Source organism: Heteronotia binoei, chromosome 8 (assembly GCF_032191835.1).
Source record: "Heteronotia binoei isolate CCM8104 ecotype False Entrance Well chromosome 8, APGP_CSIRO_Hbin_v1, whole genome shotgun sequence".
Lineage (NCBI taxonomy): Eukaryota > Metazoa > Chordata > Lepidosauria > Squamata > Gekkonidae > Heteronotia > Heteronotia binoei.
The window spans coordinates 2,893,419-2,921,171 of record NC_083230.1 but is presented as its reverse complement, the minus strand read 5'-3'; the positions used below and the strand labels follow the sequence as shown (position 1 = coordinate 2,921,171).

Sequence of the window (27,753 nt, the reverse complement as noted above, 5' to 3'; positions counted from 1 at the left end):
GTGTAAAGGACTGTTGTAAGCCGCCCTGAATCTGCTTGCAGAGAGGGCGGGATAAAAGTCTAATGTAAATAAAATAAAATAAATAAATAAATCCCACAAATAAACACAGCATGCAACAAAGAAGGACAAATGTTAAAAATACATGGATGCTCTTTAACCAGACAACCACTCATGGATAGTATGATTCACTTAAAAGGATGACCATATGTTTTCTAGCCAAAGTTTCTTTTAATTCAATGTACCTTTTAGATTAAATCCTCGGCATTGAGTCATAGGGTTTCCATGCCTCACATCTTGTCTACGGCTTCTCCTAAAATATTGAGAGGATGGGGGAAGAGACAAAATAGAAAAAAGATATAGCTAATGCATATATAAAAATCACTACTCACAAAGAGAAACAATGAGGTCAATCACCTTACTATTGGTTAACATGCTTAGGTGGGTTAACTTAGAAAAAAGATGAGAAAGGAGAGACATGATAAAGGTCTATACCAGGGGTCCTCAAACTTTTTAAATAGGGGGCCAGTTCACTGTCCCTCAGACTGTTGGAGGGCCGGACTGCTGTTACTGTACAAGGCCGCGGGCCGTCAGTTCTCCGTCTTCTGCATCTCTCTCCCTTCCCCACACCACACACCCCGGCCTGGGAACTCACCTCACCTCGGTATCACCTCACACTTTGTCTCCGCCGCCTCAGCCCAGTGCTGGAAGTGTGCATTGCTAACGTGAGTTTAGGTCGAATGTCACTTCCGGTCTGATTTTGTCATAACCCAGCGGGCCGCATAAACGTCCTCAGCGGGCCGCATCTGGCCCGCGGGCCGTAGTTTGAGGACCCCTGGTCTATACAATTATGCATGATGTAAGAGAGGGTGGACAGGGAGAAGATTTTCTCCTTTTCTCATTATAGTAGAACCTAGGGTCATCCATTGAACTGAAGTGTGGAAAAGACAGGATAAACACAAGGGAGTATCACAACACAGGAAAGTTCTGTGGAAGAAACCCACATCTCATTAATTAAAGTCACTGTGACTTCAAATGAAACAAGGCTGAACCTTCAAAGTGACTCAGTATACATGACCCTGTACCAGAAAAAGTGAAAGTGATTTCTATTTCATCCAAACATCTGGCATTAGATAACTCCAGTGCTCTCAGTTTTCAGAGATTACTACAAAATTTTGTGTTTGGAGAAGGGGGATGGAAATGGAGCCTAAAGAATCATGTTCTAAAGAAACATGTTCTTTATCCTTAATACATACATCAACATTGCTACTCTTCCAGTTTCATCCTTGGAGCTGTAGCTGTACCTCAGGCTATTTACTTAGGCTTTCATGTAACACCGAATTTCTGAGCAAAAATATTTCTTTTAGCATTAGACAACCTCCGCTATTATAATTAGGAACAGTCTCCACATTTTAATCCACTGGAGTCAAACAATGAAGGCAACCACTGCGATTTATGCTGCACTTGAGAACTGCAAATATCTCCATTGTTTCTCTAGGTGGTGCTTGGCTGATTAATTGGAGATACTCGATGGAGAATGTAACGGCTCGGTGATGGAGACACAGGATCATATGTCCAGTTAATCTCTTTGCCATAATATGGAGGAACACTTATCCTGTGTTGTGATACTTCCTTGTGTTTATCCTGAATATCTCACACTTCAGTTCAATGGATGACCCTAGGTTCTACTATTATGAGAAAAGGAGAAAATCTTCCCCTTGTCCACCCTCTCTACATCATGCATAATTGTATAGACCTTATAATGTCTCTCCTTTCTCATCTTTTTTATAAGTTAACCCACCTAAGCATGTTAACCAATCCTCATTGGACAGCTGCTCTAGACCCTGTTAGCAGTCAGATCCCTCCTCTCACTGAGAGGCAGTTTACAGACAGAAAACCATAATCACCCTTCCTAAAATATCATTTCAAATATCATAGCATGTAATACATTGCCTGGCCCAAAATGACATAAAATGGATGCCAGTCAGAGAAAAGCCTGGACATGTAGTTTTGAAGAGAGGGTAAGAGCAGCTGGCTAGCTAACGATCTCCTCCTCACACTAGAGAGAGAGATAATTTAGGTTCAATGGGTCTCTCAAGAACCTATTGCCTCACCTTAGACTAATCTCCTCAACATTCAGCCTCAATTCTCCTCACCCATTTACACTAAACACCACTTAACACTGTTAAGTGTTAACCAAACCTGGTAGCTTTTACCATCCGGTACTTACAGTGTCATCAAGCCCCATTTACACCCATGGTCCACCTCAAGTAAACCCATCAAGCTTCTCCCAAATCATTGTTCATCTCTGAAAACCCATCAAGTTATTGTTTCTGAGATGAATGCATCAACTTGCCCCAGGGATCATTTTGCCCTATAAATCATGGCATCCTGCTCCATAACTGAGAGTGTGTATGTTCTTGAATCCGTACATGCACCCTGAAATCTGTTTGGGCCTTCTCCTTTCCATGAAATGCTGGTCATTTTGCTGCTGCCTCCATAGATTTGTCTTTGAGACTGGTATTTATTGCCTTCCTCAAAATTGCTTTCCACCTCTCCTCCCTAATTTCCTCTTAGCTAGCCTTGTATGTATTTTCAGTGTGTTCTCCAGTGAGCCAGTCTTCACTCTTGGGATCATAGCTCCTCCTCTCTGAAGGCAGGGTTGACAAACTTGACCTGGAGGGGAGGTGCTTGACCCTTGGACTCCACTTTGTTCAGCCCTGACTTCGAATAGGACATGCTGACAGAGCCTTTAGCTCTGGCCCAGAGAAATATATATATTTTTGCTCCAATATGCATCACTTTACACATGCTCACACTGAATCATATTTGCCATTTTAATGGCCATTCCCTGAAACAGCTATTACCAGTTTTATGATTATGATGAACTAAACAAATTGACCTTGACCTTTGAGAAATCAAAAATCATGGTTTGTGGAAAAATTTGGAAACCTTCAAAATGGAACATGAGAGACAATTGGATTGAACAGGTTAAAAGTTTTAGATACTTTAGGAATCTATTTTCACTATAGAGCCAGATGGATTCCTCTTAGAAGGGAAATGATAAAATATGTGAACTGCAATGTACTTGCACTTATCCATTTTTATTTTACCAAGGATAACCAATATGTCCCTGTAGCCATTAGAATATTTAACAATCAGATTAGTGCAGGATTACTTTATGGAGTACCATTTTGGACTGTGGCTTTCAATAAGGAAGTGGAAAGAATACACTCTAACTAACTTTGGAAAATACTGGGCCATGTGTATGACCTATGTGGCCAGCTGCCTGGAAACTAATCAGACTCCTTGAGACTAAAGCATGGATCAATACTATCAAATCTTGGTTATATCTATATTTTAAGTTTAATGACAATAACCTCATTTTTCATGTGTTGAGAAAGTCCCAGTTATCCACATGGTTAAACCACATAGAAGAGAAAAAATTAATTCAATAGGGATTAGTATTGATGACTTATCCTCCATTACAGAAAGATCAGCTTTTGTACTGATCAAACAGAGACTCCTTGACATTGAGATGCAGGAATTTAGGAGTCTTACTAAAGGTAGATGTTTACCTTTAGGCTTGGAGATTTTATCCTATGGGTATATAGCAAAGTAGTTCACCTGCTTAATTGCCCCAAATTATCACAGAGCTTATTCACTAGCCTGTTTTAATGTATTACCTTTTGTGGTACTCTACGGGAGATTTCACAAAATACCATAGGCTAACAGGCTATGCGCTTGTAATCTGTGGGATATAAAGCCTTGAACATGTCTTTCTCTGTTGTACTTACTGTCTTGATACACACTCCATACTTACTGGACCCTTACTGAGGGGGCAACCAGGGAAAGCTGATGAATGTAAAACTATTTATTTGTTATCCACTCAGAACCAATGGTGATTGAAATTGTGGCCAAATTCTTGTACCTTGCATCTATGAGGAGAGTAATGTATTAGTAGACAGGGCCATGATTGCTGGGATTTTTCTCTCTGCCATTAATATGGTTACTTTGTCAATAAGGATTGTTGTGTTGTTCATGGCCATTCTCACATTTGGAGAGATCTTTTTGGTGTTCTCTGCAATCAATTTTTGTTTTAAGTACCTTAAATAATTTGGTATCATCCATAAACATGGTTCTCTCTCAAGGATTGCTGCCTTGACGTGGTGAAGAGCTTGTGCGGTTCAGTGAGGCTGTGGGCTATGCCAAGATGGACAGGCCACAGCTGAGTTCCCAGACAAAATGTGATCCTCTGGAGAAGGAAATTGCAACCCACTCCAATATCCTTTGCCAAGAAAACCCCATGGACAGTAACAAAAGATATAGAGCTGGAAGATGAGCCCCTCAGGTCAAAAGGTGCCCAATATGCTACTGGGGAAGAGTGGAGGGCAAGTACAAGTAACCACAGAAAGAGGAAAGCAGTTGGGCCAAAGCCGAAAGGACGCTCAGCTGTGGATGTGTTTGATGGTGAAAGAACAGTCCAATGTTCCAAAGAACAATACTGCATTGGAACATGGAATGTAAGATCTATGAATAAAGGTAAGCTGGATGTGCTCAAACAAGAGATGGCAAGACTGAATATTGACATCTTGGGAATCAGTGAACTAAAATGGACAGGAATGGGTGAATTTAACTCAGAGGATCACTACAGCTATTACTGTGGGCAAGAATCCCGTAGAAGAAATGGTGTAGCTATTATAGTTAACAAGAGAGTGAGAAAGGCAGTAATGGGATACAATCTCAAAAACGACAGAATTATCTCAGTCTGTATCCAAGGCAAACCATTCATTATCACAGTAATCTAAGTCTATGCCCCAACCAGTGATGCAGAAGAAGCTGAAGTGGACCAGTTCTATGAACACCTTCTAGAACTAATACCCCAAAAAGATGTCCTCCTCATCATAGGGGACTGGAATGCCAAAGTAGGAAGTCAAAAGGTAACCGGAACAACTGACAAGTTTGGCCTTGGAGAACAAAATGAAGATGGGCAAAGGCTAATAGAGTTTTGTCCAGAGTACAAGCTGATCATAGCAAATACCCTCTTCTAAAAGGTGACTCTACACATGGATATCACCTGATGGGCAACACAGAAATCAGATTCATTATATACTCTGCAGTCAGAGATGGAGAAGCTCCTTACAGTCAGCAAAAATAAGACTTTGAGCTGACTGTGGCTCAGATCATGAGCTACTCATTGCAAAATTCAGGCTTAAACTGAAAAAAACTGGGGAAGCCATTAGGCCATTCAGGTTTGACCTTGATCACATCCCTTATGAATATACAGTGCAGGTGAAGAATAGGTTTAAGAAACTAGAGTTGATAGAGTGCCTAAAGAATTATGGGTGGATGTTCATGACATTGAACAGAAGGCAGCAATCAGCACCATCCCAAAGGAAAAGAAATGCAAGAAAGCACAGTGGCTGTCTGATGAGGCTTTACAAATAGCTGAGGAAAGAAGGAAAGTGAAAGGCAAAGGTGAAAAGGAAAGATTCACCCAACTGAATGCAGAGTTCCAGAGAACAGCAAAGAGAGATGAGGCCTTCCTAAAGGAACAATGCAAAGCAAAAGAGAAAAATAATACAATGGAAGGACAAGAACATATGACGCTGCCTTATACTGAATCAGACCCTCAGTCCATCAAAGTCAGTATTTTCTACTCAGACTGGCAGCGGCTCTCCAGGGTCTCAAGAGATCTCTTCAAGAAAATTGGAGAAATCAAGAGAACGTTTCATGCAAAGATGGCCATGATAATGGACAAAAACGGTAGGAACCTAACAGAAGCAGAAGAGATTAGAAAGAGGTGGCAAGAATACACAGAAGAATTATACAAGAAGGATCTCAATGTCCTTGACAACCATGACAATGAAATTGCTGACCTTGAGCCAGACATCCTGGAGTGGGAAGTCAAATGGGCCTTAGAAAGCATTACTAACAACAGATGAAGGTATCCCAGTTGAGCTACTCAAAGTCCTAAAAGACGATGCTGTTAAAGTGATGCACACATTATGTCAACAAATTTGGAAAATGCAACAGTGGTCACAGGATTGGAAAAGGTCAGTTTATATTCCAATCCCAAAGAAGGGTGATGCCAAGGAATATTCAAACTATCACACCATTGCAGTCATTTCACATGCCAGCAAGGTCATGTTAAAGATCCTACAAGCTAGGCTTCAGCAGTATGTAGATCGGGAACTACCAGAAGTTCAAACTGGGTTTTGGAGAGGTAGAGGAACTAGCGATCAAATTGTCAACATTCGCTGGATTATGGAGAAAGCACGGGAGTACCAGAAAAACCTCTATTTCTGCTTCATTGACTATGCTAAAGCCTTTGATTGTGTGGATCACAACAAACTGTGGCAAGTCCTTAAAGAGATGGGAGTACCAGCCCACCTCACATGTCTCCTCAAATACCTATATAAGGGTCAAGGAGCAACTGTCAGAACGGTATATGGAACAACTGATTGGTTTAGATTAAGAAAGGAGGTCCGACAAGGATGTATATTGTCACCCTGTTTATTTAATTTATATGCAGAGTACATCATGCAGAATGCTGGCCTGGATGAAGCAGAAACTGGAATTAAGATTGCCGAGAGAAACATCAACAACCTCAGATATGCATATGACACCACTTTGATGGCAGAAAGTGAGAAGAACCTCTTGTTGAGGGTGAAAGAGGAGAGCACAAAAGTAGACTTGAAACTCAACATCAAAAAAACTAAGATCATGGCATCCGGTCCCATCACACCTTGGCAAATAGAAGGGGAAGACATGGAAGGAGTGACAGACTTCACATTTCTGGGATCCAAGATCACTGAAGATGGTTACTGTAGCCATGAAATTAAAAGATGTTTGCTCCTTGGGAGGACAGCTATGGCAAACCTAGGCAGTATAATAAAAAGTAGAGACACCACCCTGCCAACAAAAGTCTGTATAGTCAAAGCGATGGTATTCCCAGTAGTAATGTATGGCTGTGAGAGCTGGACCATAAGGAAGGCTGAGTGCAGAAGAATAGATGCTTTTGAGCTGTGGTGCTGGAAAAGACTCTTGAGAGTCCCTTGGACTGCAAGAAGATCCAATCAGTCACTCCTAAGGGAAATCAACCCTGACTGTTCCCTGGAAGGTCAGATGCTGAAGCTGAAGTTCAAATACTTTGCCCACCAAATGAGAAGGGAACACTCACTGAAGAAGACCCTGATGGAAAAGATAGAAGGCAAAAGAAGAAGGGAATGGCAAAAGGTGAGATGGCTGGGCAGTGTTACTGATGTAACTAATACGAATTTGAGCAGACTTCGGAGGATGGTGGAAGACAGGAGGGCCTGGCGTAACTTTGTCCTTGGGGTCGCAAAGAGTCGGACGCAACTGTGCGACTGAACAACAACAAATAAACATGGTTACCTCACTACTAGTCCCTAACTCCAGGTCATTTATAAATAATTTAACAAGCACCAGTCCCAGCACAGATCCCAGAACAGATGCTGTTCACATCCCTCCATTGAAATAACTGACCATTTAGTCTGACTTTCTGCCTTCTGTTTTTAGCCAGTTTCCAAACTTGTACTCTTATCCCATGGCTATGGAGTTTGTCCAGGAGTCTTTCCCCACTTCTGCTAGCAGGAGCCCATGATGTGGAGTTGGGTGTAGAGCACAGAGCTGATATTGCAGAAGAGAGTGGAAGATGTTACAGTAGACTTGAAGAAAAATGGGCAAAATATACTTTCTTTCCTCCAAGGTGTCCTCCAATAAGTCTACTCCACCATGAGTTCAGGCACCTTATTTTGTAAAACATCTCAACAGAAGGCAAGAATTTTTCCACTGTGTGTAACAAGACTAAATTGAACAATTCAGAAATAGCACTTTCACTTTGCAACAGCTCAGTTTCTGATGTTGATACCAACAGTAGACTTTGTTTGTCTGACCATAAGCAAAGGAAAGATGATGTTTCTATGAGATTCAGATTGTTATAAATTTCAGCATTGCTTGTTTGTCCTTTGCTAACTGAAAGTAAGCAGTTTAATGATGCTTATAACCTATACAAAGAAGCAGAAACATTAAGTGGAGGATGTACTATGGGTGCATTTTGGATACAGGACATTATCAGATACTTTGAAGTCTTGTTTGGGAAGTGAAATTTTGTAGGAATCCAAAGGGCAGGGAAATAACAAGGCTGAGCAAATGCAGCTTGTAGAAACAGTTACTTCTGTCTAGACTTGGGGGCTTGACTTGGCTCCCATTGTCAATGTTTTCTCAATCATAATCTGTTTTTTTAAAGATAAAGGAATAAGTTATTTCCTAAAAACAAGAAAAACAGACTTTGTTCTGTATGCATTGATTTTTTTCTACAATAAAAAGCAAAGGATAAACAGATCATTATCCCACAGAGATGTGTTCATCTGCCAACATGATGGAAATGTTAAGTAATCCCAAGAAGTTTGTAAACTTTTGATCAGGCCACATTCACACACCTGTGTTACACTTGGCAGCAGCAATTGCCAGACATCCCTTGCTTTCATGAGCAATGTTCCCTCTAAGCTGTGGAGTCTTGTGAGCAAAAATTCTACTTTGTGAGCTATTGGCATTAAAGTTGTGAGCTACTGCATAAATTAGTTTGCTCTGGGGTCATCCTTCCTGAGCTAAGACAAAAATGTGTGAGCTGAAGGCTAAAAATCTGTGAGCTAGCTCAGCTTAGAGGGAACACTGGTCAGGATGTGTTGTCCTATTCCAGAATAACAAGCACCTTCCATGAAGATAGCTTCAGAGGGAAATCCTATTATTGTACATTTGAGGTTATGTTGGACTTTTCCTAGTGTCTTATGTGATCTGGGAGAGGGGCAGAAATGCACATGTGAACACCAAATGCAGCTCACCAGCCATATGGCACTCACCAGCCATATGGCACTCAGATGGCACTCACTAATAGTGCCATCTGAAGCAGACTTACACACTTTGAAGTCTATTGACTGAGATTGAATGAGATACATTGGCACTGACATGCAGCCAGTGTCGAAACTGGCACACAGCAATACAGGTTCAGGTTATATGCTCCTCCTTATAGCCACTTTAATATTTCATCTCTGGTTTATTTCCCTGAACTTTTAAAGTCGTGGAGGAGAAAGTCCTTGCAGGTTCCCACTTGTCATTTCTAAAACTTATCTATTTATCTGTCAGTGTAAACCTCTACAGGAAAAATAAGATTATTTTCTTTGTGGAAGCAAATAATGGCTTATGTGATTACTATTGCTTTATGTGGTAAGTAGACTATATGGTTCTGGGAAGGACTGTTAGTATAAATCTCTTTGCATTGGTATATTGTGCATATGCTTTTTGTACATGTTTTGTTTAAATAAGTAGATTGTTAGCTGTGTGGTTTTGGGACAGACTGTATGTATTTACGTGTAATGGCACATTGTGCACATGTTTTCTGTATATGAATAAATTGTATGGCTAGATAATATTGGAAGAACTGCTTGTGTTAAAGCTTGTATATTATAGTGTATGTTTGCACATTTTGTAACTTAGAAATACAGAAACCAATTAGAATTTCAACTGAGCATACTATTACCTTCTGTGGTGAGTAAACTGTATGGTTCTGGGAAGGGCTGTTTGTATGTTCTTAGTGTATTTTTAGAATTTTTAAGTGTGGAGGCTCAAGTGGAATCACCTCTGAGGAAGGAAAACTCTTACTCTGAAACATGGCTTATATCCAGAATCTGTGTACCTATTTGGTGAATTCCTCATATGGATGCATTGTCTCAAGTTATTGAAACTTTGTATGGATTTTATTATTGTAACTCTGTCATATATTTGTGAGATTATTCAAGAAGACTGCTTTGTCTGTTACTTACTAGTAAATGCAACTGTACTTTATTAGTGCTTTGTGATCACAGTTTATTTTCATTGAGTTTAAAAGAAATGATGACATAATGTAGAATAGTTTTAAAGTACCACTACAGATTAGTTGAGGAAAATTCCCTGAATTCTTGAGGGAAGAAACACAAAAGTGACCATTTCCTCTACAACTGGCACAACAAATCCCAGCTGGATGCAACCAACCACCCAGGTCATAAATAAATGAAGATAAAGAAGGAACGTTACCTTCTTCCTGAATAATAGGATAAATTATCAAATAACATACCAATGCCTGTTTCCTCCTCAAACTTAGTTTGGAAGATGTATAGGTACATCGGTGCTTATCCTGTACCATAACATTAAAGAAACCATTCTAACAACTAAGATTTGAATCCAGTGGGAAAATATGAACATTTCTCCTGAGGACTACGTTGCCCAGGGTGCATCAGTATTGCTGCCAAAGCCAGTCAAGGTGGAGGGGGGTGAAGAACTCCAGCTGTTTTGCTAAGAGAATGTGAGTGAAGCAGTTTGACCACTGACATTGTTACATAATGCTAAGTAATAAGCAGATATACTTGGAAGCTACACCATGTCAGCAGGAAGTATAACAATGAAAATGCCCTTCCAATAACATATTTCACTCCCAGCAAATGCATTTGAGATTAAATCTAGATGTGTGGATCTCATCTCACTAACTTCTACTCACCTTTTCCCTGTTGGGTAGAACCTGGAGCAGGAATTCCCATCCCAAGCACAGTAGGGGTCTCTGGCAAGGCAGCAGTCAGCACAGGCTGTCCCATAGATATGGCAGCGGTGCAAGGAAACTTGAGTCACCCCTTCATCTGAGCTCACATACAACTGTTGCTGTATAACAGGAAAGAAATGTATTTATTTCAGGAGCTGAGATTAGAAAGTGAATGTAGACAGGGTGCAGCTAAAAGATGCTGAAGCTCTCCCATTCATATGGAATTAGTGAAAAAACCAAGAAGTGAGCAATGTATGGGATGAAGTCCAAGACAAACAGAAGGGTCTCTCAGGTTAATATGGGGATAATATTATACCTTCCTGTGAGGAAATATTTAGGGTAGATAATACTTTTTAGACACTGGAGTTCATTGTTTCATTCTGTCATTAGGAGAGCTTAGTGATCTGATATCTTGCTTCTTCCTGGGCATTTTGCTTTCTTTCTAAGAAGATGAAGGAAAACAATTTTTGCTATGTCTATAGTGCCATTTGGGCAATTTTAAAGTGTCACTGAACTCTTTTATTTTGCTTCTTTTATTTTAATTCTTTTATTTTGAGAGCCAGTTTGGTGTAGTGGTTAAGTGTGCAGAATCTGGGAGAACCGGGTTTAATTCCCCACTCCTCCACTTGCAGCTGCAGGAATGGTCTTGGGTCAGCCTTAGCTCTAACAGAGGTTGTCCTTGAAAGGGCAGCAGCTGTGAGAGCCCTCTCCAGCCCCACCCACCTCACAGGGTGTTTGTTGTGGGGGAGGAAGGTAAAGGAGATTGTGAGCCACTCTGAGACTCTTCGGAGTGGAGGGCGGGAAATAAATCCAATATCTTCTTCTTCTTCTTCTTCTTCTACACACTTAAAATGGCTTACCCATAGGGAATTATTACAATCTCCTTTAATGATAGGATAGCAAAGAGATTATGATAAAATTACTGAAAATGAAACATGTTGGCATACATTTTATTGAAACCCATCCTGACCGCAGAGTATCATATATTCTAATAGCCAACTGTACCACGATCTGTGGATTAATAAATCTGTGGATCAATGCCAAGTGGAAAAGGAGGTTTTTCTACAAACCAAGATCTGCAGGGGAAAAGGTACCCAAACTGGATGTGTGTGTGAAATTCTCAGTGCCTCGGCAGAACCACTGCTGCCAGCCCTGCCTTTCCTCTGAGGAGGTGAGGCAGCAATGCTGAGGGCAGAGGAACCGATGTGTGGGTGTGGGTGTGGGTGGGGGGAGACTTGCCACTGCCACCATGAGTTCCACCAATGTTCCTTCTCCTCTCCAGCCTCTGTGGCTGGCACCAATGCCAGGTGGCTTTCTTCTGCCACCAGATTTTGTAAGAGGTTGGTGCACTGCCGATGCCAGGAAGCCCTCTGTGGCTGCCACAGACGACAGGTAGGGTTTTTCCACCACCACTCACAAGAGGATGGCATGGGCCCCAATGAGGGAGCAGGGGGTGACTATCTGGGGACGAAGTCTCTCTACCCCATCTTTGCTTACTTTAGTGGGTTCTGTGGGGCTTGTTGCAGTAGAGTTGCCATCAGGTGGCCTCCTGTGAATGCTGTAAAAACCAGGTGGCCCTCTTTGGTTTCCATTGATGCAAGGTGGCCTTCTTCTGCCATCAAGTCATAACCAGCTGGGGCAGGCCTTGATGAAGGAACTGGGCAGTGTCACCCTGGCCAGAAAACTGGAACAGGGCTGATGGGGTAGCAGGCTGGGAAAATTGGGCCATGAGAGACATTTCCCCAGCAACTGCAGACAGCCCCATGAGTCTGGGACAATCCAGCAGCAGGCACGATCAAAGTAATTGATGTGGGGAAGGAAAGAAAGAGAGAATAATGGCAGGGAGGGAAGAAGAGGGAGGGAGGGAGGGAGGGAGGAAGGAAGGAAGGAAGGAAGGAAGGAAGGAAGGAAGGAAGGAAGGAAGGAAGGAAGGAAGGAAGGAAGGAAGGAAGGAAGGAAGGAAGGAAGGAATTGGGGATGGAGAAAGAGGAAGAAAGTGAGATAGAAAGGTGTGCAGGAGGGAGAAAGCGAGAGAGAAGGAGTTAAAGAAGGCAGAGAGAGCGAAGAGGTGGTGGGAGTGGGGATTAAGCAAACACGAGGAAATGGAATGGCTGCTTCCACAAATTCCTTGCAGGCCTGCACTTGGAAACTAAGTATTACTCTCTCTCTCTCTTTACCTTTTTAGATGAAATGGCCATTGTTGTTATAGGTGCATTATTCTGTAAGGCAAATAAAAAAGAGAGAAAGTTATATTTCTATATTCTCATATTGTTGAGTATTTTAAATAGTAACCTAAATATAATGGTATATTCTCATGGAGATATAATTCTCACCTCATGATTCTCAGGGGCTGCACAATGTTTGACATCTCTAAATTGTCTCAATCAGTATGCCATATGTGTGAGCCCCATGATGTGATTGCATTAAACACCTCAAAACAAACACATTGTCTAGACAGTCTGAGAGGAACAGCCCTTTAGGAACCACATCACCAATGAAGACAGGCTGCTTACCCTCTTCAGACTGTCTCTTTCATTTTGTCACAAATCCCTGTATTTATGCTTGGGAGAAGATACCATGCAACATTTTGTCTCACAGCTCATATTTAATTAGCCTGTAAGCAGAAAGAAGGGAATATCTAGTAATTCCTGCACTCGACACAGCACTGAATGCAGTTTGGTGCCATGGTTTTAGATTATCATTGCTAAATGTCAGTATTAAAAATGAAGTGCCGGCCCACTTGACATTTTGTTTGAGTTTGACTTATCCAAATGACACATCAAGCTGGCTAGAATGTTGATTTTTCCCTGTGCTGGGTAAAAGGGCATTCTCAAGCATTAATGGGCATGTCATGTTAAATTATAAAGCTAACATTTCCTCTATTTTTAAAAAAATGTATATAAGAGAAAAACATTGGCACTCATTCTTCTGGCACTCATGGATTAATGAGAATAATCACAAGTGAAAAATAAAGTTACAGCAAATCTGGCTTTACTGCATCTAACTACACAGAACATTTGGACCAGAACAGACCAAGGAAGAGCCAAAGGTAGACCACAGCACATGGGTGGACCACAGGTAATTTCTGGATGATCTAGCATCTTCCAGTTGCTGGAGGTCTCACAATGAATGCTCCACTACATGCCCCTGGGGTGATATAGCACCCTCCTTGTGTGGCTTGATTTGCTTGGCTGGAGAACTAGCCCTGAGTCTACTCCACCAGATTTTCATACACAAAAGCTTATGCTGCAATAAATTACTTAATGCTGGTTCATGTCACATCTCTAGGATGTCTGTTCAGAATTCTGGAGGATGGTGAACTCTCCCATTGACCAGATTACCATTAATGAGTCAAGAGAGGCTTTCTAATGATCACTTTACACTCTCTCAGGACAAACAGGGAGGAAAAGTTAGTACCATTTTTGCCTCTCCCAGGTCCTGCTGCTGGTCCTGCTGCTAGGTGATTGCCTAGGGCACTGGCCTTCTGGGGGGCACCAAATTGGCACTATTATCAGTGGTGACATTATCAGTGGGGGGACCAGAAGTTAGCCTTGCCTAGGGTGCCAGACAGTCTAGGGCCAGCCCTGGCTATCTTGGGAAATAAACTGTTCACTGTTTTGTGTAACATTCAGTCTATTTCACAACAGTGACTTCTGTTGGATGAAATGGTGGCTGCATCGGCAAAGCTGTTGGCTACATGTTACGCTCATTGCCAGGCTCTAACAGTTAATATTTCTGAAAACTACTCCAGACAAAAGCAGATGAAGGGAATCGTACAGTTCAAAGTTAACTTTCTCTGAATATAGATCCAAGAGGGCAGCTGTGTTGGTCTGAAGCAGTTGAACAAAGCAGGAGTCAAGTCACCTTTAAGACCAACCAAGTTTTATTGAGAACGTAAGCTTTTGTGTGCTCTCTAAGCCTCGTCTGATGAAGTGAGCTTAAAGAGCACACGAAAGCTTACGTTCTCAATAAAACTTGGTTGGTCTTAAAGGTGAACTTGACTCCTGCTTTGTTTCTCTGAATATGTTTTGTGTTTATTTGCCTTTTAGAGACTGGTTGGGGAGGAAGGACCAGGGAGAAGGCTATCAGTGGCCCTGTGATCCCCTGTATGTTTTCTCTGCTTTTCTTTGAGGAAGCTTTTGGAATTCTTAACAGTCAGAACCTGACTGACCTGTGGCTATTTTTCACATGAGCAAAGTCCTATTTATAAAGATAGCCCAACTTCTGGTGATAAGCGGAAAGGGCAGGTAGACTCTGAAAGAGTGAAAGAGAGCCAGTGATAAGCCAGTAAGCCCTTTTTGCCTCACAAACTATTGATGGGAAGCACCACTCCTTCTCAGTAGTTCAAGCATCTAGGAAACAGCTCCAGCCATATGGTGGAAAAATGCATTCATTGAGACACAGTTTTTTAAGTACAAGAGGACTCATCACTGGGTTCATCCACATTCTCATTTTCATTGCTTGTTCATTTGCATTGCTTCACATTTTTCCTTTTCCACATGAATTTTGCTCCCTCTAGTAGTCAATTTGCTATTGCATTGATGTATGTCTGCCATAAACTGCAGAGGAATATCCCAGTCATAAAAAAAAAGGTAAACGTAGTCCCCTGTGCAAGCACCAGTTGTTTTGCGACTCTGGGGTGACATCACAGTGAGGTAATACTGAATCAGCCACTAGAGAAAGCAAAACGTCTGCAGAAAAGGAAAAAAGTTTGAAGCAAAAGGGATGCAAAAACAATGAAAAAGCAAATGCAGAAGATCCCATTGTTTTTGCAACATGAATGTTTTTCTAATTTTTATGTGCAGTTGCAGAGGGATCTTGCAAAAAAAGACTGGCAGCATTTAGTGGCTTCTCCTTCCCAATTATTAATCCAACTTTGCAGCTTAGGCTGATCCAGGTCTATGGCTTTCCAACACCAGTAATATCTGGGGTTTAGAAAAAATAAAGAAAACTTGAGCTTGATAGATGGCATCAGTCCTTGAGATCAATATCTTGGCATCAGTGAGCTCATCAGATAACCAAAAAGCAAGATAATTTGGTGTCCTGCTGCAAGTGATTGCAAGTATCATACAGCAGAAAGCTCTTACTTCTGGTAGCCATTGCAACATGGAAAAAGACTCAGTTACTGAAATCCTCTAGTTCAGGCTGACAACATAAGAAACAGTAAGCAATATAAATGCATATTAAATACATTTAAAGATCTTATTTCACAATAAAAAGCTTACAGTCTGCTAAAAGTTATGTCGCTCTTTTATCAAGGACATTTCAACTTTGCCAAGTTCCTTTAGACCATAATTTTCTGTACAAGTGAAGACACAAAAGTGAGAAGAAGTGTGAGCTAGACACACCTGAAAAACTTCCAGTTCTTCTAATATGAGCTCACCACTTGCTGTGGAATTGCCGGGCAGAACTACAACCTTCTGAACTGTGCCTTGGTCTGGAACAGAAAAAGAATGGAAGAAGGAACAATAGAATGAAAAATAAAATGAGATCAGAGTAGTTGGGAAGACCACAGTAGAGAAAATTGCATGACAGAGAAAAGAATGGAGAAGATGCCAAAACTCACAAAGAGCTAGGGCAAAGGTTCAGAGATCTGGCACATACAAACTGCATGCACGTGCCTGCACACACACACAAAATCAATTACCTCTTGTTCTTTTTCATAATTACAAAGCAGAACATCTTGTATTAGATCTTTTTTCTTTTTATCTAACAAAAAACTTGTAATTTCTGAAGTAGCAAACATGTTTCTTAATTTAAAACCTTTACAGTAGTCAGTACATAACATGTAATCTGATATATAAACCCATCTCTACAAATATGCACAACAATTCCCAATTTCATTCTGAAATCCTTTTAAACCAGTTAACGTGGATAATCTGGCCACAAAAAAGCTTCCTAGAGTAAGCCCATGACTAGGGGTGCGCAAAAAAAATATCAGAATTAATCGGATTCGGAAATATACGGGACCAAAATATTCGGAATACCATATATTTCCGAATACCGGCATTCGGAATAGCCGTATATACTGGAGATATACAGCTATTTCCGAATATACGGCCCCATTATACCCTATGGGCCATTGAAATCAATGGAAAAATAGGGTATATTAGAAGCCGCCTGGAAAGGAGGGGATTTGAGGGAGAGCCCCCAAATTTGCAGGGGACCTGCAGAGGACCTCTCAAGTCCCAAAAAGATTGGGCCAGGGGTTCCCATTCCAGGGGCACCTGAAGAGGGTGCCCCTATTCCACCATTATACCCCATGGGCCATTGAAATCAATGGCAAGATAGGGCATAATCAGAGGCTACTGGGGGGCAGGGGGGTTGAGGGAGAGCCCCCAAAACTGCATGGAACTCTCAGATTCCAAAAATAGCTCTATAAAAACATGAAAGTGACCCACCCCACACAGCCCACACACTAACCCCCTCACACCAACCAGAGGTAATTAAAAACCCCCAAAATGTGACAGAAAGAAACTTAACTTTTAACCCTCCCCCCCCCCAAAAAAAAAAATAAAACAGAACCAGGAAAAGAGACAACAGGACAGGATGCAAAACCAACAACAGATCCAAACAAATCCAACTGAGAAAAGGCCAACAAACTCAACTGTTAAAAAACTGAACTTTTTTAATTATAAAAATTAGGCCAAACAGCCCCCTCTCCCCCCAAGAACCAGAATGGCTGAACCGAATGCACACCCCTATCCATGACATGCAGTGTATGATTTATAATAATACTAGCAGTAAAGCCCGCTGTAGGCAGAAGTACAACGGGCCCTAGAAAAAATATTCAGGAGGGGGGTGATAAATGTGTAGGTGGCAGGAAGGAAGGAAGATAGACAAACAGAAAGACAGAGACAGAGAAAGAATGGTAGGGAAAAGATGGGGAGAAAAGAGTGAAAGGCCCTTTCTCCATTCAGCTTTGCTCCAGATCTACTGAGCACTGAATCCACCTGCTACAAACTCGCATCATTCAAAATGCTATTACATTTAAAAACATGCTCCTCACCTTTGCAGAGTTTTACTTTTATATCTGAAAAGAAGAAAGCATGCTGCCTCTTTCACCTGCCTGGAACCCAGACAGTTGAAGGGGGTGGCAGGGCACCTCTCCACCACTTGGAGCCTGTCATCCTTTGCCACCACCTCTTTCACCAGCCCAGGATCCTGGCAGGCCTGATGCTAGGGCCTCAGGCATCCCAGGCCGGCACCTGTGCCCTCCCACCTGTGCCTGCCCTGCTGCCTCACCCCTGCCCATGGGGAGAGCAGGTGCAGCAGTATGGAAGGAGGGTTGGGCAGGCTCTAGTCAAGCCAGGCCTGTGCAGTGTGCTCTCGGAGGCACAGAGCACCTCTGAGAGCACACTGTGGAAGCGTTCTTCTCCGAGTCATGCTCAGAGAAGCTGCGCTGATGTCCCACCTGGCTGCGTTCACCTTGAAGGCAAGAGTAGCCATGCAGGATGTGTTCTCCTCTGAGTTGGGCCTCCCTTGCAAGGGAAGCTGAGCTCAGAGAAGCTGCACCGATGCCCTGCCCAGCTGCTTTCACCTTGAAGGCGAGAGCAGCTGGGTAAGGTGCATTCTCCTCCAAGCTGCTGCCTTTCTCAGTTGCCCTCCACCTTTCTTGCTTGCCCGCCCACCCACCTAAATTTTTATCCCCTGGGTCCCCCATCTAAAATTTTCTGGTTACGGGCCCGGAGAGCAGGGGTCATTTTGTAGAAGAAAAGGTGCCAGAACTCATTAGCACAACTCATTTGCATTACTCTTTCCACATGCCACACACCCCTGACATCTCCGGAAGGTGTACTAAATTATATCAGCTCAGAATCTACTTTAACATGCTTCTTGAATTACAATTGTCACCTTACCATCATATTTACCACCTCCCATCATCCTTTAAAATTACTTTCTCTTATGTGGCCACAGTGCCATGATGAAGATTTCCATCTGTCTGCTTTATATGTTTTGGTTATTTCCCCATTTTTTGTGGGGAAAAATATGAGAAAGTTTGTCAAATCTTAGAGTTCAGCAAAATTCTCACAGGGGGGTTGAACAATGGAGCCCAGAAGCAAGTATTTTTTTTGGGGGGGGGGGGTTTAAGAAAGAAAGGCTGCAATAAAATTTAGGGGTTCTGGAACTCCACTCCAGTGAGCTCCTGCCCAAAATGAGGCCTGTGAGAGAAATAAAAAGGAGAAGGAAGACAGAGAAAGAATGAGAGGAATGAATGAAGGGAGAGTTATGCTAAAGTTTGGGAGAAAGAAATAAAATAAAGGGAAATGAAAGAAGACAGGGAGACAGAGAAATGACAGTAAGACAGGCAAGCAGTCAGGAAGGTAGGTAGGTAGGTAGGTAGCCATTAGAAGCCTGCCTTTCACTCCTCCTACTTGCAGGTGGGGGAGGGGAGCGAAAGGGACTCTTCAAATGGCTTCCTGCCTTTTAAAGCAAGCAGCCCAATGTAGCCTAATTTGAATAGAAAGAGTGAAGACTATTTGCAGGTGGAAAGATGGCTTGAGTATAGAGAATATAGAATATAGAGAGTCTGTTTCTGCTGCTGCTGAACTTCCCCCTTCCCCCATTGTGATGGAACATTCCTTTTCCTTCAGTTGAAAATGTTTAACTCTTTTCTGTCAGTTTTCTTCAGTATATATAATTATTAAACGATGCTCAATGCTACTTAAGCAAGTATGTATGCCACATGATATTAGTTCACACTGGATTTAACCACAGACTGTGCTGTAAACAGAGAGGTGGAATACTGCCCCATAAGGAGGATTTTCTGGCACATTTATAAATATAAATACCTCACCTCCCAAACAGTAGGGGCGGGGGAAGCATACTGGGCTAGTGGAGCTTTGGTAGGCAGTGTTAGTTGGAGGCAGCGAAATGGTGGCAGTTTTGTTTTGGGGTGGAGAAATGGACTGAGGAAAAGCAGTAGTGATATGTAAGGCTCCAGCAGAACCTCTCAGCAGACAACTGTCTTTGTCAGAGGCTGACTGATGGGGTTCTGGCCTGACAGGGCCAGCAGTAGGTGGGTCACAGCGAGGCTACCCAATGACAAGGGGGAGTGATGACAGACAAAGTGCAAGGTGGTAGTCACAACTTCCAACAAAAATTGAGGATCGAGCCACTCGTAAGGGTTTTATTATATCTATGATTTCAACGTATAAAAATTAAAATGGTGATTACCCTAGCATTCTGTTCTTCTGGGAACATAAGAACAGCCATGATGGAATACACCAACAGTTCCTGAAGTCCAGTATTTTTTTGGGGGGTGGTGGTGGTGGTATTTTTACGTGTGTGTGTGAGTGTGTATGTGCACCTGGAAGTCGTGGCGACCTCTAGTGACTGATCCCTACTGGGGGCCTGGAGGATATTCAGAGAGGTGGCTGAATAAAGTCTGGACCCGCCTCCCACCTAATCATATTCCAAGGTCTCCCATTGAAGTACTTGCCAGAGTTGGCCCTGCTTAGCTTCCAGGATCTGATGAGAGTGGGCTTGTCTGGGCTACCCAGGTCAGGTCAAGTCCAGCATACTTGTTCACATAATGGCAAGCTGGATACTACTGAAAAGCTTACAAGCTATCAATACTCATATTCAGATTGCTACTGGCTCTGATAAGGAGCGTCCATTTCTACATTGTTGCTAATAGCCATGGATGGCTGTGTTCTTCATGAATTTGTCCAATCCCCTTTTAAAGCTTACTAAACTTGTACCCAGTGAATTTTGCATTAGTTATTCTTTTGGTAAAGTACTTTTTTGGTCAGTCTAGAAAGTTATGCCCATAAAAGTAACTGGATGCTAAAGTATTATATTATGAGAGGTTCTCCCTCTGGCTGTTTCCATCCCATAAATAATTTTATAAACCTCAGTTGTTTTTTCTCTAAATAAAAATGTCCCAAGAAAAACGTGCTGTCTAGTTGCAACTGACTTGTGGCAACCCTTTCCACAGGATGCACCAGGCATGAGATGAACAGAGGTGGTTTCCATTCCCTCCTCCATGTAGCAACCCCTATCTTCCTTGGTGGCCTCCCATCTAACTATTGACTGTGCCTGACTATGCATAATTCCAAACTGGGCTCATTGGACAGCTAAATATCCTGAATTCCATTGCTCTAGTGCTTTAACCATATTGCTTGCCCATTTCTGCTCTGTTTTGAGAAACGGGGTACCAGAACTGTACACAGTATTCCAAATGTGAATACATCACAGATCTATAAAATGGCATTACAATATTGGCCATTTTTTCCAATGCCTATTCCTAGTTCCTATTCCTATGGGGGGGGGAGGGGGGCTCCCTCTTGGGTATCCTGCCCCCCCCCCCAGGGAAAGTGTATGCGCATTACATAGCCTCTCCTTTCCCAGTGTAGTGAACGCCGCGTGGTCACTGTCCGGCTATGCCTGGCAGATGGTCACTGCAATGGCCTCTCCTGCATTGCTGCATCCATGGCAACACCTTCCTGCTGGTCCCCCCCGTTTCTCACAGAGTTTGCCACGTCATGGTGCAACCGAATGCCCAGTGCGGAATGTCATACGGATCATCGTCTTGTACGCTGCAATCTCCGTCTTCACTTTAAACCCACACCCAGGAGAGGAGGTATCCCTCGGAGGAAGCTTCAGGTTGGCAGCCTTCAGTCAGCCAAAGTTAAAGCTGCCTTCCAGGCAAAACTCCAATCAAGAATTGAGGACCCCAGTTGCCCCAAAGACCCTTCTCCAGAAGCACTCTGGGAACATCTAAAAACTACCATCCTGTTGACCTCTGAAGAAGTCCTCGGGTTCTCCACAAGGAAGAACAAGGACTGGTTTGACGAGAACAAACAAGAGATCCAAGAATTACTAGTGAAAGAGATCTGCCTACCAAGCACATCTTGCTCAGCCCTCCTGTCCCGGGAAATAAGCAATCTTTCATGCTGCATGTAGCAACCTCCAGCGCAATCTTCAAAACATTCAGAACGAGTGGTGGACCAAGCTTGCAGAGAGAACCCAGCTGTGTGCAGACACTGGTGATTTAAGAGGGTTCTACGAAGCCCTGAAGGCAGTATATGGTCCATCATATCAGGCTCAGAGTCCCTTGCGTAGTGCAGACGGCCAAGTGCTCCTCACAGACAAGGCATCCATACTGAACCAGTGGCCGGAGTATTTTCAGGTTCTCTTCAGTGCCAATCGCATAGTTCAAGATTCAGCAATCCACCTTACCCCACTTCAACCAGTGAAAACAGAGTTGGATGAGATCCCCACCCTAGAAGAGACTGTTAAAGCCATCAAGCAACTGAAAAGTGGCAAGGCAGCGGGAGTTGATGGAATTCCACCAGAGATCTGGAAGCATGGGGGCACAGTACTACATAGCACACTTCACAAAGTACTTGTCACCTGCTGGGAACAAGGCAAACTACCACAGGACTTTCACGATGCAATCATCATCACTCTACACAAGAACAAAGGGGAAAAGTCAGACTGCTCCAACTACCGGGGGATAACCCTGCTCTCCACCGCAGGCAAAATCCTTGCCAGAATACTCCTGAACAGACTGGTGCCCACCATTGCAGAAGAACTCCTCCCAGAGAGCCAGTGCGGCTTCAGAGCTAACAGGAGCACCACCGACATGGTATTTGTTCTCAGGCAGCTCCAAGAGAAATGCAGGGAACAGAATAAGGGTCTATATGTGACTTTTGTCGACCTTACCAAAGCTTTCGATACCGTTACCAGGAAAGGCCTGTGGCAAATCTTGGAACGTTTAGGATGTCCCCCAAGGTTCCTCAGCATGATCATCCAGCTACATGAGGACCAGCGAGGCCAAGTCAGACACTGCAACGACCTCTCGGAGCCCTTCCCAATAGGCACAGGTGTAAAGCAAGGCTGCGTTCTCGCGCCAACTCTCTTTACGATCTTCTTTAGCATGATGCTTCAAAGAGCCACAGAATATCTAGATGATGACGATGGTGTCTACATCCGCTATTGCACTGATGGCAGCCTGTTCAACCTGAGGTGACTAAAGGCTCACTCCAAGACAATGGAAAAACTTATCCCAGAGCTACTGTTTGCTGATGATGCTGCACTCGTCTCCCACTCGGTATCAGCTCTGCAGCATATGACGTCCTGCTTTGCAGAGGCTGCCAAGCTATTCGGCCTAGAAGTTAGTCTGAAGAAGACAGAAGTTCTCCACCAGCCTGCACCCCAGGAAGATTATCACCCTCCCTGCATCAATGTGGGTGAATCAGTTCTGAAGACAGTCCAGCAGTTCAGCTACCTGGGGTGCATCATCTCCTCAGATGCCAAGATCGACAAGGAGATTGACAACAGGCTGGCAAAGGCAAACCATGCATTTGGCCGACTGCACAAAAGAGTGTGAAGCAACAAGCATCTGAAAAAAGGCACAAAGATCAATGTTTACAAAGCGGTTGTGATGACAACCCTCTTCTATGGCTCCGAATCGTGGGTTTTATACCGTCATCACCTGCGACTCCTTGAGCGCTTTCATCAGCGCTGCCTTCGCACCATCCTCAACATCCACTGGAGTGACTTTGTGACCAACACTGAAGTCCTCAAGAGGGCGGAGGTTACCAGCATCGAGGCACTGCTGTTGAAGACGCAGCTGCGCTGGGCAGGGCATATTTCTAGGATGGAAAACCACCGCCTTCCCAAGATTGTTCTGTATGGCGAACTTTCCACCGGCCATCAAAATAGAGGGGCACCAAAGAAGAGGTATGAGGACTCCTTGAAGAAATCCCTTGGCACCTGTCGCATCAACCATCACCAGTGGTCTGACCTAGCCTCAGATCGCAAAGCATGGAGGCACACCATCCACCAGGCTGTCTCTTCCTTTGAGAACGCAAGCATAGCTGGTCTTGAGGACAAAAGGAGATTGAGGAAGAATCGCACTGCTACAGCACCAACCCCAAATCAGACTTTTCCCTGCAGCCACTGTGGCCGGATCTGCCTGTCCCGCATTGGTCTTGTCAGCCACCAGCGAGCCTGCAGCAGACGTGGACTACTGCACCCTTCTTAAATCTTCGTTCGCGAAGTCAAGCCGAGAGAGATTCCTAGGAATCCCTACTCTAGATTTTTCCTTTTGTTACCATAGCTGTACATTGACTCTCTCTCTCTATATATATATTTTATCAAACTAGTGTCTTAAGATTTCTTCCTATTCAGTAACTTAGTTCAGATGTAGCATTGTTAAGAGCAATTCTCTTAATTTATCTTTTACCCAATTTCTCCTTAATATCCAAGCAATCTAAGGAAAGTGAATTTTGGAAACAGAAATTCCATTCCCAATAACAGCACTATTCAGGGGTCAGCAACATATATTTAGTTATTATTTTTTTTTGCCCAAATATATTGTCAGAAGCAGGAGACCAAGAAGGGCCACTTTGAGGAGGCATGATGACCTAGGCAGTATCCCACCTGCTGTTGCCTACCAACTCTCTGCGGCATTTGGAAGAGAAAGTGGGCAGTGGTATCAGGGAGATGGTGAAGAGACAGGAAATGAAGGTGGTAATGAAAATAGGCAGCAAGGCTTGGCTCACCAGGAGTGTTTCCTCAGAGGTAATGATGGCCACCTCTTTCCTGTCACTCCCTTCCTCTTCCCCTCAGCTTTGCCACAGGACAGATGAGGATTGGGGCACTGGGAAGCTGCTAGACAGAGGCTAAGCAACTAACTTTGGTTTTGTTAGTAAAGGGAGAGGCCTCAGCTGAATATAATGCCATAGCAGTTATTTTCCCCAGGGGGGAGAGAGATCTGTTGTCTGGAGTTCAGTTGTAATACCAGGAGATCGTCAGGCTCCATCTGAAATTTAGCTACTCTTGTGTGGAATTTGGAATTCTGTGGCTTTTGTGCAGCAGAATTTGGAATTCTGTGGCTTCTGTGCAGCAGCCCCCTTATGATAGCCAAGGTAGCATAGGAGTTAGCGCTTCACAGCTGGGTCTGCCAGACCCAGGTTCTTGCTTTGGAAGCTGACTGGGTGATTTTGGACCAGTCACAGACTTTCAGCCTAACCTATCTCACTGGGTTGTTGTGCAGATCTAAAGGGGGAGAAGCGAATGATGTAAGCTGCTTTGGTTCTCAATGCAAAGAAAGATTGTCCTTTTCCTAGGTAGAGGCTCCAGGGAGGGGAGAGGAGATGGAAAGCTAAAATCAGATACATCGATTTGAGGTTGTCTCCACTTCTGGAAGACACACAGGAGGTAGGTCCAATTGCGTTCCCACTCATGTGGGGATGCAGCCCCTCTGCTCAAAGAGTTTGCTTGGAGGTTGAGTATTCCTGTTAGAAGCGTGGCCTTCACAAATTTTTGGTGCAAGATAAGCTTGTTCAGGGTCCGAAGGTCCATAATTGGATGCAGCCCACTGTCAGGGAATGTGAAATACCTGGAGTAGAACCCCAGACCCCATAAAGGAAACGGTACTGGTTCTATGGCTTGTTTGTCCAGCAGGCTGTAAATTTCCTCCAGGAGGGTGGGAGAAGGTGGTGTAATAACTAGGACTGACCATGTCAGAATCTGCTCAAACTCTATCTTGTACCCTTGCTCTATAATTGGGAGGACCAATTTGTTCGTGGTGATGTTCCGCCAAGCAGGTAAGTATGGGTGGAGGCAGATGGGTCCAAAGGTACTGGTGGGGGAAATAATGCCATCTGGGGAGTCAAAGGCTCTGCTTAGGGGGCCTGGTCCCTTTAGGTTTACCAGAGGAAGAAGCTGTGGTGGAAAACTTAGACTTGTTCTTGGTGCCATACTGGGATCTGCTGTCATTTTGGTTAGAGCGTGACCTCCAAGTTTGGTCATTCTGCTGCTTCTGGTAAGGATGCTTAGACCAGGGTTTGTTCCAGGGCCTAGGTTTATTGGATCTGGCAGATGTTGAGATGCTGAGATTACATGAGGTTTTAATGCTCTTGTCCATTTCTTGTGGGACAGTATCTGTGGTGGAACTAAAAAGACTCTCCCCTTCAAAGGGCAGGTCTTCCATGTAAGATCTGGTATCCTGCTGTAAGGCCGTGGACCTTAGCCAAGAATGACGCCTCAAGCAAATAGCAGAGGTCTTTGCTGAGACATGCAATCTTAACTTCAAGTGCTACCGCTAAATAGAAATGCCTACCTGCATTGTCTATTTTTTCCCCCTTCTTGTCAGGTGGAGAGGAGTGAGTTTTGCGAGCCTTCAAAGAGTAGTCAACCACCGAATTAGGTCTGGGATGGTTGAAAATAAATTCTATTCCTGGTTCTTGAACCCAATACATGTGGTCCAGTCTTCGGGATGATATAGGTGTGAAAGCAGGCTTCGCCCACGTTTCCTTGATAGTCTGTAGAACAACCTTTGTGATAGGTAAGGCTACTGATGTTGAGGTATCTCTTTGCATAATATCAAAGACAGTGTCGTCCATCACCAGTTGTGGCTAAACTACAGGGAGAGAGAGGGATTGAGGTACACGTTTAACCAAATCCTCATAGATTTAAGGTCCTCAGAGAGAGAAATGGGGAGGTCATCTGCAATATGAGGGTTGGGGGAGGATTTGGTTGGAGCCTGATCACCCAAGTCCTCTGCCCCAGTCTCCGAGTCCGATGAGGATGCTGCGTCCTCAACTTCAGTGCATTCTGGCAGCCTAGGAGGGGAGGGCAGGTCTGAAGGATGAGTCGGTGTTGCTGAGATCGATGCTGACGGAGGCATTTGAGCCCGGGAATGGCGAGAGAGTTGCGATTTATGGAAAACCTCTGAGTGCTGGTCCCAATTTGGCATCTCCTGAGGATTGTACCACAGGTACTTTGGAGGATATGAGTAAGGCCCATAGGGGTAGGGCCACTGGCAATGTTCCCAAAACAATGAAGGGGGCAGTCTAGGTGGTGCCCGTAACCCCAAGTCTGTATCCATTAACTGGTTTCACTGGGATCTGCCTGGAACCCCTGACTATCGGTGCTGATATATCAAGGTCGATACCGCTCCACTCTCACTCTGCCTGTGAGAGGCAGATCTGGAAGTCTGCTAGTTTAAATCGATCTTAGGCTTTGAACTCAACAAGTGGAGAGGCTGAGACTCGAGCTTTCCTGCTACCAAGGGACTTCCATGTTGGTCCAGGGATGCCAAAATCTTTCACGGTGGGACATATTGGTGAGGTTTTCGATGGTGAGGGCGTGCGAGGCACGCTGTCAATGCTTTTTTTGTTTGAGTTCATCTTGATGCTTCTTAGCTGGAGTGAATGCATCTGCAGAATCCAATGACCTTTTAGTAGCACAATCAAAGTTGGCAGGCTTCAACCCTGAACTCCTGGTCGATGAAGCAATCGGGGTAGCCACTGTCAGTTCCGCAGAGTCAACTGTCGGCGGTTTCAGGGCCGATTCTACTAAGGGTGCTGAGAGACTGGCTGTTTGGTTTTTTCTCATCTGCTTAGAGAATTTTGAGCAATGAGGGCAGAACTCAACCCGATGGCCCTTGCCAAGACACAAGAGGCACAGTGAATGCCCATTTGAAGGGGCAATTTTGCTGCCACACTGCAAACACCTGTTGAAAAAGCCCCAGCATTTTTCCATAGACAGTAGTGGCGGGAAAGTCACGATGAGGCGGAGGCACCCGGGAGGGTGAAGGATTTAAGGCAGCAACTGAACTGGTTTTTTTAAAGTCCAACAAAGAAAGAAACAACAGAAGATATGAGGAAACGAAGAAAACAAATATGAAAAGATAAAGGTAAGTATTGACCGGAGCACTGACTAACGGGTCTGTCCGATGTGGCAGTAAAAAAGGAACTGGAGGGATTCTCACACTGGCCCTGGGAGCATGTGTATTGGGGCTTCTGCACATGTTCACTGGGTGCCAGTAGTGAAAAATCCCAGGCTTTCTAGATACCTATCAGGGATCGGTGCAGGTGCTTTATCCCAAGGGTGGGAAGCAGAGACCACGAAGATTTACACATTCCCTCCTTCTAATTTCAAACCAAGTCATCCCTCTTTGGATGAAGGAACCCTCCTGCTGCAGCCTCTCTCCAGCTCAGCCTTTCCAGAGAGAACACTTCCCCCTCGCTAGCTAGGCCTCTTATCCTTTTCTCCAAGATCTTACCCCTCCATTCTCCATTGGGGTTTTCCATTCAATCAGAGGGACAGAAGGAATCCTGGTAGGCCTGGTTGCTACTCTAATACAGGCTTCCCTGGAGCTTATACGCTGCACTAGGTCTAGGATCATGACATACAGAATCACA

The 27,753-nt window shown here is 43.8% G+C and overlaps 1 protein-coding gene across 1 annotated transcript in view; it reads right to left on the bottom strand.

Moving 5' to 3' along the window:
• Positions 1 to 27,753, bottom strand: part of SEMA3C (semaphorin 3C) — a 381,732-nt gene that overhangs the window by 34,755 nt on the left and 319,224 nt on the right. The window contains exons 13-16 of the mRNA XM_060244661.1: positions 15,940 to 16,028; positions 12,769 to 12,810; positions 10,553 to 10,710; positions 243 to 310 (exon numbers count right to left, since the gene is read on the bottom strand). Of these exons, the coding sequence (XP_060100644.1) occupies positions 243 to 310; positions 10,553 to 10,710; positions 12,769 to 12,810; positions 15,940 to 16,028 (357 nt within the window). The remainder of the gene's footprint in view (positions 1 to 242; positions 311 to 10,552; positions 10,711 to 12,768; positions 12,811 to 15,939; positions 16,029 to 27,753) is intronic.